Here is an 8791-nt window from a genome sequence, read left to right on the forward strand (position 1 = left end):
AAAAGAGCGGGACAGGAGGGAAGGAGAACGTGGGATAGTAGGGAGGGGAGAACACTGCATGAGAGAGGAAGGGAGAAACAGGTCAGGATAGAAGGGAAAAGAAATAACGGAGAGGAGGAAGATAACTGGATAGGGATCTATGGGAAGTGAGAAGATATAGAAGGAAAGGAGGAACAGGATAGGTTGAGAATTGCAGGAGAGGGATGCAGGGAAGCATGATACAACGGGGCGGTAAGTGGGTGTGGAAGGAAAGGATGTCATAAAGAGTAAATGCTAAAAGAAAAGTGGTATCTGGGAGGTGAGATACAAGACCATCCTTCGCATTCATCAAGACTAACAACGCCTCGAGTCCTGATGGAAAGCACAGGGGAGCAAGAAAGGCTCCAGCTATACGAGAAACAACGTCCATGAATAAATTGTAACATGATTATGCGCATGTTAAGTTAAGTTTATTTTACGTTCGTGCTACCCGTCAGTGGTATGGTTCCAATATTATTTGTTTTATTTCTCTTAATATACTTCTTATTGTATGCTGAACGAGTTTACACCAACTATGTATGTATTTGTCCGTAAATTGTGTATTTGATATTTGATGTGATAAAAATACTGTATAAGTAGACTACAATGGATTTGTTAAAGAGTATAGTTTATGCGGAGTGGCACACGGTTGTTGTGGAGGCCCGCGCGGCCTGATATAGACACTGACAGACAGGAGAGTGAGACAAGTGGAGACGGTTTGCTAGCTACGGGTCTCCCTCGTAGGACTCGGGAATAAGGTCGCCCCTCCTGTTCTATAGACTGTAAGTGTTATAACCTTTACATGATTATTGTTCAGGGTTATCTTCATAGTAGTTACAATTTGCTTCATGTGCTCAACATTATTTCTGTACCACTTGTTATCAATCATGGGTTATTAGTGCCTATGATTGTGTTTATTAAATTATACTAATCATATGATCAGGGAATGAGATATTGACATGTCTGTGGTTTGTAGGGTTATGAAAGTGAGACGTCAGTGGATTACCTATCAATTATCAAAGCACCAGTGACGTATCCGGCTGTTGGGGATTCCACGCCATAGTATTTTCAACACAACTGACGCTGGCAATGTTGTGAGTGTTATGGTTATTGTGTATTTGTGTGATTTTTGTCATGCTATGATTTACAGTGATATGTATGAGGATTTTCTGAGCTTTATAATGATGTGAGTCACACAGGGTATTTATCCATTGTTTGGGAGGTTTATCATATTGTGAACTGCAGAGATATTTTTGTGATTTCTGTACTTATTATACTATGAGGTACATGGGAACTATTCAAGGTCTGATCATGTTATGTAGTGATTATTTTTGTATTTTTAGTGTTTCTACGCTCATATGATTTTACCATGATTTGGTATCGGGCTGATTTATCCTGGACCCACAGGTTGGAGCGCTACAATAAATGTTGCAACACATTGCTCGCCTGTGGATTGCCCTAACGCTACATTCCAACAACACCCACAACCATGCCCAAGACGGAGGACCTTGAGCGCCGACGGAGACTACGAGGGACAGCCCGTGGAAAGCTAACTAGGAAGTGTAACCTACTCTCTGAGCAAGTGAAGCAGGGTAAGCCATCTAGCATTATTGAGGATTATTATGAGGAAGTAAAGGACGCTTTTCGGGAACTCGAGAGACGACACGAGGATGTGATGGACGCATTATGTGAGAGTGATCAAGAGGAGGAGGACTTTAATGGAAAACTTAAGAATGAAGAACAGTATATAGTTCAGGCAGAATTGTTGAAGACAGGTGCTTGTGAGACTTTATTACAGCTATGTAAAAAGGAAAAGGAGACAGCCTTAACAGATAGTGCAACTAAGGTTAAGGTGAAGCCAATAGAACCTCCTAAATTTGAAGGTGACATACGCCAATACCAGACATTTCGCAGCAACTATGATAAAATAATGACTGTCAATTATGGGGAAAATGCCTTTGCCTTAAAACAGTGCTTATCAGGTGAAGCGCTAAGTGTAGTACATGGAGTAGATGATGATTACAAGGAAATGTTCCGTCGTCTTGACCAAAGGTATGCTGATCCAGTTAGATTGACAGATACTGTTATCAACCAACTGCAAGAATTAAAGCCAATTGCTGAAGGCAATACTGGTAAATTTGTAGAAACCGTGGAAGTCATAGAAAAGTGCTGGACTGACATGAGTAAAAATAATTTAGAAGTACAGATGTCCACTGTAATTGTGATAAGCTTAATTGAGAAAATACTTCCACCCCAACAAAAAAGAGAGTGGACTAAGATCTACCAAAATCTGTCAAATAAAGTAAATGCTTTTCCTGAGTTGTTAAAGTATTTGAAGGAAGAAAAGAATGTCCTTGATTATATAGACAAAGATGTTCGTAAGAGGTCACATAATTCCAAGGCTACTGTTCATAGTGTAGAGGTAAAAGAGGATGACAGTCAAATTATGAGAACATTGCAAAAGTTGCAACTTCAACAAGCAGAACATCAGGCTAACATGGAAAGTATAATGCAGAAGTTCACTCAAACACTATCTAGTGGGGGTTCACAGGTTGGACGTCATAGACAAAACTACGGAAACCCCAACTTTTGTTGGTATCACAATTCTGATTCGCACACTATCAGTCGCTGTAACACATTTCATAATTTGGAACCCTCAAACAAGATGGAGGTTTTACGGAAGAACCATGTTTGTTTTCACTGTTTGGCAATGGGACACAGTTCTAAGGATTGTCAGGAAAAACGCAGTTGCTACATGAAGTTAGGAAATGGTAATGTTTGTGGTAAGCCACATCATCCGAGACTTCACTATTTGCTTTATCAAAATGATATTAATATTCACACCAACAAGTCAGATGGTTGTACTTTGCTGATGATTGGTCAAGTTAACTGTAAAGATGACTCATTAGTAACTCTTTTTGATCCCGGCAGTACAAGTAGCTTGGTGACTCATCGCAAAGCACGGGACTTAGGATTATGTGGCACACCATATAACATCACTATGACAACAGTTGGAAATGTAAGTGATACTGTATTCACTAAAATGTATAAAATGCCTCTTGTAGATGAGACAGGTAAACAATATTTAATACAATGTGTAGGAATGGATGAAATCACTTCAGAAGTTAATCCAGTCCCTATGGACATAATTCTTTCTCAGTTAGGAGTTTCTCAGTCAATGCATATTTTCCGTCCTCATGGGAGAGTTGATCTTTTGATTGGTGCTGACAGTTGTGACATCATTCCTACAACTGTTAAAACTGTAGGGAAATTGCAACTCATGAAAGGTCCCTTCGGCTATTGTGTCAGAGGATCGCACCCAGAACTCAAAAATGAATATACAGAGCACTATGTGGCTCAAGTAAACCACATGTCCTTAACATCTAACACTTTTGAAATTCAAGGGGAGATCTGTAGAACTTTTAAGGAGGATATAGATAATTTGTTTGCAATGGATCACCTAGGCACAAATTGTAGACCCAAATGTACCAATTGCATTAACTGTAAAGACTGCAATAGAGAGACGCACATAACTGTAAAGGAAGAAGAAGAAATGAAATTGATTCTCAGTGGACTTGAATATCAGGAGAAAGAGAAGACCTGGACTGTACATTACCCTTGGATTAAAGATCCACATCATTTGCCGAATAATTTTGGGGTAGCACTAATGAAACTTAAAGGTACGGAAAAGCGACTGAAGAAGTTGGGCAGTAGGTCAACAGAAAATTACAAGGTACAAATTGATGACATGTTAAAGAGAGGTGTTGCTAGAAAACTAAATAGGGAGGAGTTAAATTGGTACAAAGGTCCAGTGCACTATTTGTCTCATCATGAGGTGTTGAAACAAAGTTCAGCTTCCACCCCTACTCGCATTGTATTTAATGCTTCTGCCTCATATAATGGTCATGTGCTGAATAATTATTGGGCTAAGGGTCCCAATGTAATGAACAGTCTTTTTGGTCTTTTACTTAGATTCAGAGAAGGTTCCATAGCATTTGTTGGAGATATAGCCAAGATGTTTAATAGCATCAGGTTATCTGAATTTGACAGTCACGTACACAGGTTTCTTTGGCGAGACTTTGAGGATCGGGCCCCAGACCACTATGCCCTCACAGCAGTTCCCTTTGGAGACATTTGTAGTCCGGCTATTGCTATACTTGCTATGAGACAAACAGCTGAGAAATGCAAGGAGGAATTCCCTGAAGCAGCCAACGTAATTGTGCAAGATAGTTACATGGATGATATCATACATAGCATGAATGATACAGAGAAGGCTAGTCAGATCATAAAGGATGTTGAGCTTATTCTGAACCGTGGAAACTTTCACATGAAGGAGTGGATCATAAGTGGGAAGACCCAAGTTGGAAATGATGTGGACTTGTCAGGTATACCAGGAGAAAAGGTTCTGGGATTAGTATGGAACCCTGTAGAAGATGAAATAAGTTTCAAGATGAAAATGAAAAGTACGTGTAAACAGACTTGCAGTGTTGAAGTTAAGAGTAATTCCGATGAACCACAAAATCCACTAACTAAAAGAAAGGCTCTTAGTTACATATCAACAATATTTGATCCCATGGGGTTTGTTACACCAGAGATAAAGTCCATCATTAACACAGCTGAAGTAAACAACTGGCATATTAATGACTGCAATATGTTTGACATAGACAGATTTAATTCATACCGCAAAATTATAGGAGTCACTGCAAGAGTTTTGAATGCCCTTCATGCGCGTTCTTTCAAGGGAATCCTGGCATCACCAACAGTAGATCAACTTAAACAAGCAGAAATATTATGGATCAAAAGAGCCCAGATTTCTTTAACAGACAACTGGGAAAAAAGGTTCAAGCGGTTAGGTCCATTTTGTAAGGATGGAATAATATATGTAGGATCAAGAATTGCTGCATGGCTGAAGAATAATTACAATAATGAAGCTTTCATTCTACTTCCCACTAAACATAGACTCACAGAGGTGTGCATTAAGGATATTCATGATAAAGACCATGGAGGGATTGAATCTACTCTATGTAAACTACAGGCTAAATTTTGGATTCCTCAAGCTAGAAAGTTAATCAAATCAGTTAAATCTCGCTGCGTGACATGCAGACGTTTAGAAAAACAAGTGATTGGACAAAGCATGGGACCAGTACCAGAAGAAAGGTTGAAACCTTCACCTCCCTTTTACCATTCTGCTCTTGATCTATTTGGCCCATTAATGATTAAGGATACAGTCAAAGGAAGATGTAAAAAAAAGGTGTATGGTGTTGTAGTAAATTGTCTCAGCACAAGAGCATCATATGTTGACTTAGTAGAAGGGTATGATACTGACAGTCTCATCACTACTCTTCGTAGGTTTACAGCCATCAGAGGCTTCCCTCACTCAATGTATTCCGACCATGGTTCACAACTCAAATTGGCAAGTAAAGAAGTTTGTTTCTTGACTCAAGACCAGGAAAAATTATCACAATTTAGCCGAGAAGGCGGTATGGAGTGGAAATTTACAAAATCTGCTGATGCTCCATGGGAGAATGGGTGCTCAGAAGCTATGGTAAAATTGGTGAAGAGAGTTATGACCAGAGTAATAGGTGACAGTACATTGACATTTGGTGAATTACAATCAGCAATGTTTGAGATTGCAAATATGTTGAACGAGAGACCAATAGGTATGAAAAATGGTTCAGACTGTACTAAGGGATCTTATCTTTGTCCAAATGATCTAATACTAGGGCGTGCAAGTGTACACACACCAGAAGGTGTATTTGACAGCAGTACAAACACAAGGACTCGCCAAAGGTTCATCAATGCAATTGTAAAATCCTTCTGGAAGAAATGGATGATGCATTATTTTTCAACATTAATTGTACAACAAAAATGGCATTGTGAGAAAAGAAATCTCCGAGTGGGAGATATTGTTTTGGTGCAGGATAGTAATAATTTGAAAGGGCATTGGAAACTTGCTGAAGTGTGTCAAGTTTTACCGAGTTCTGATGGTAAGGTTAGAGATGTACAAATTAGATACAAGTTACAAAGCGGAAATAGCATGTATAAGGGTCATCAAGATATAAAGGTTAACAGATCTGTCCACAAACTTGTGTTGATACTTCCGATCGAAGAACAATAATTTTAATTCTTTTTCTTGGGGTGGGGAGTGTAACATGATTATGCGCATGTTAAGTTAAGTTTATTTTACGTTCGTGCTACCCGTCAGTGGTATGGTTCCAATATTATTTGTTTTATTTCTCTTAATATACTTCTTATTGTATGCTGAACGAGTTTACACCAACTATGTATGTATTTGTCCGTAAATTGTGTATTTGATATTTGATGTGATAAAAATACTGTATAAGTAGACTACAATGGATTTGTTAAAGAGTATAGTTTATGCGGAGTGGCACACGGTTGTTGTGGAGGCCCGCGCGGCCTGATATAGACACTGACAGACAGGAGAGTGAGACAAGTGGAGACGGTTTGCTAGCTACGGGTCTCCCTCGTAGGACTCGGGAATAAGGTCGCCCCTCCTGTTCTATAGACTGTAAGTGTTATAACCTTTACATGATTATTGTTCAGGGTTATCTTCATAGTAGTTACAATTTGCTTCATGTGCTCAACATTATTTCTGTACCACTTGTTATCAATCATGGGTTATTAGTGCCTATGATTGTGTTTATTAAATTATACTAATCATATGATCAGGGAATGAGATATTGACATGTCTGTGGTTTGTAGGGTTATGAAAGTGAGACGTCAGTGGATTACCTATCAATTATCAAAGCACCAGTGACGTATCCGGCTGTTGGGGATTCCACGCCATAGTATTTTCAACACAACTGACGCTGGCAATGTTGTGAGTGTTATGGTTATTGTGTATTTGTGTGATTTTTGTCATGCTATGATTTACAGTGATATGTATGAGGATTTTCTGAGCTTTATAATGATGTGAGTCACACAGGGTATTTATCCATTGTTTGGGAGGTTTATCATATTGTGAACTGCAGAGATATTTTTGTGATTTCTGTACTTATTATACTATGAGGTACATGGGAACTATTCAAGGTCTGATCATGTTATGTAGTGATTATTTTTGTATTTTTAGTGTTTCTACGCTCATATGATTTTACCATGATTTGGTATCGGGCTGATTTATCCTGGACCCACAGGTTGGAGCGCTACAATAAATGTTGCAACACATTGCTCGCCTGTGGATTGCCCTAACGCTACAGTAGGGAGGGGAGAACACTGCATGAGAGAGGAAGGGAGAAACAGGTCAGGATAGAAGGGAAAAGAAATAACGGAGAGGAGGAAGATAACTGGATAGGGATCTATGGGAAGTGAGAAGATATAGAAGGAAAGGAGGAACAGGATAGGTTGAGAATTGCAGGAGAGGGATGCAGGGAAGCATGATACAACGGGGCGGTAAGTGGGTGTGGAAGGAAAGGATGTCATAAAGAGTAAATGCTAAAAGAAAAGTGGTATCTGGGAGGTGAGATACAAGACCATCCTTCGCATTCATCAAGACTAACAACGCCTCGAGTCCTGATGGAAAGCACAGGGGAGCAAGAAAGGCTCCAGCTATACGAGAAACAACGTCCATGAATAAAAAAAAGAAAAAAAAAATCATTATTATATACCAGTGTTACGTGTGCTGTATTGCGGGCACCCGTGCAATAATTTGAGTATCCTGCGCATGCACGGCGTGTGCTCTCTTGAAGACCCGCCTTTTAAGTTGGTTTTTAAGACACATGCGCCGCGGGTATAAAAAATATACTAGTATTGCATGCAGTGTTCTGTGCACTAAGTTGGCCCTTTTTTTTTTTTTTTTACTAAGCATGCATCGTGCAGTCTCGTTCATCCCTATTTACTGTGATCTCTTTACACACAATTGTATTTGCTTGATTTCCATTGCACCCATATGAACGTCGACCGAGGCGGAGGTTCCGTTTTTACTATCTGTTACATATATCCTTCATCTTGGCTCACGAACGGCTTAGTAAGGGAGAGAAAACCACTAATGTTGAGGGGAAATATGAACTGAATTATGATTAAGATGGAACTGATACTGGTAATCCGTGAAATGAAACTGAAATGTAATTGAAAAAAAGTAAAATTTACTTTGAAAAGAAACCGAGTTGAACTAATACAAACTAAAACCCATTCTTACTTTTCACGTACTTCTTCACTTCTTAGGAAACACACGAAACAATAACGATGACTTTAATGGCTTCCTTCAACGAGAGAAAAACCGAGCAAGCACCATGGAAGAAGGAAAAAGGACTGCAGTGTTGTCTTAGTGCCACTGAACGTCCACCTTGCGCTCTCCGAATGTCTAGTGACGCTATTTTATTTCTTGGCGGGAAAGGAGGCTTGATAACAGAGGACAAGTTTCTTCCTCCCCCCTTCTCTCTCTCTCTCTCTCTCTCTCTCTCTCTCTCTCTCTCTCTCTCTCTCTCTCTCTCTCTCCAAGGGGTGGTACTAGAGACTGATTTGAATATTTGCAGTATCCGTGGACGCCCTCTCGAGCACGTCGGGGACTACGCTACATTTTTTTTCTAATGCATCCTTGCAAAAGAAATATTTCCATTCTTACCTGCGTCTCCTTTCCTCACCCGTGTGATGGGCTACTCTTCCTATCTCGCTGTGGTATATGTGAAGCGGTATGAGGAACTACCATTACTATTACTGTTACTATTGCTAATACCACGAGGCAAAATAATTACAATTACGGGAGAATCTACATATTTCTCATCCATTTTTATTCCGAAGCTTAAAGAAATACAAC

At 39.5% G+C, this 8791-nt stretch overlaps 2 protein-coding genes across 6 annotated transcripts in view; one reads left to right on the forward strand and one right to left on the reverse strand.

Moving 5' to 3' along the window:
- Nucleotides 1-8791, reverse strand: part of LOC135101336 (glycine receptor subunit alpha-4-like) — a 97698-nt gene that overhangs the window by 30666 nt on the left and 58241 nt on the right. The gene's annotated exons all lie outside the window — the stretch shown is intronic.
- On the forward strand, nucleotides 415-7203 carry LOC135101332 (uncharacterized). Of its 2 annotated transcripts, none has more exons than XR_010269212.1 (2): nucleotides 415-6547; nucleotides 6742-7203. XR_010269212.1 is itself a non-coding variant. In XM_064005177.1 (2 exons), exon 2 carries the CDS (start codon nucleotides 1508-1510, stop codon nucleotides 6134-6136), a length of 4629 nt encoding a protein of 1542 aa, XP_063861247.1. In that variant the 5' UTR covers nucleotides 415-800; nucleotides 995-1507; the 3' UTR covers nucleotides 6137-7203. The 2 variants fall into 2 exon arrangements, 1 of the variants encoding a protein (XP_063861247.1); XM_064005177.1 differs by having other exon boundaries at nucleotides 415-800; nucleotides 995-7203.

The sequence above is a fragment of the Scylla paramamosain genome, chromosome 6 (genome assembly GCF_035594125.1).
Source record: "Scylla paramamosain isolate STU-SP2022 chromosome 6, ASM3559412v1, whole genome shotgun sequence".
Classification (NCBI taxonomy): Eukaryota; Metazoa; Arthropoda; class Malacostraca; order Decapoda; family Portunidae; genus Scylla; species Scylla paramamosain.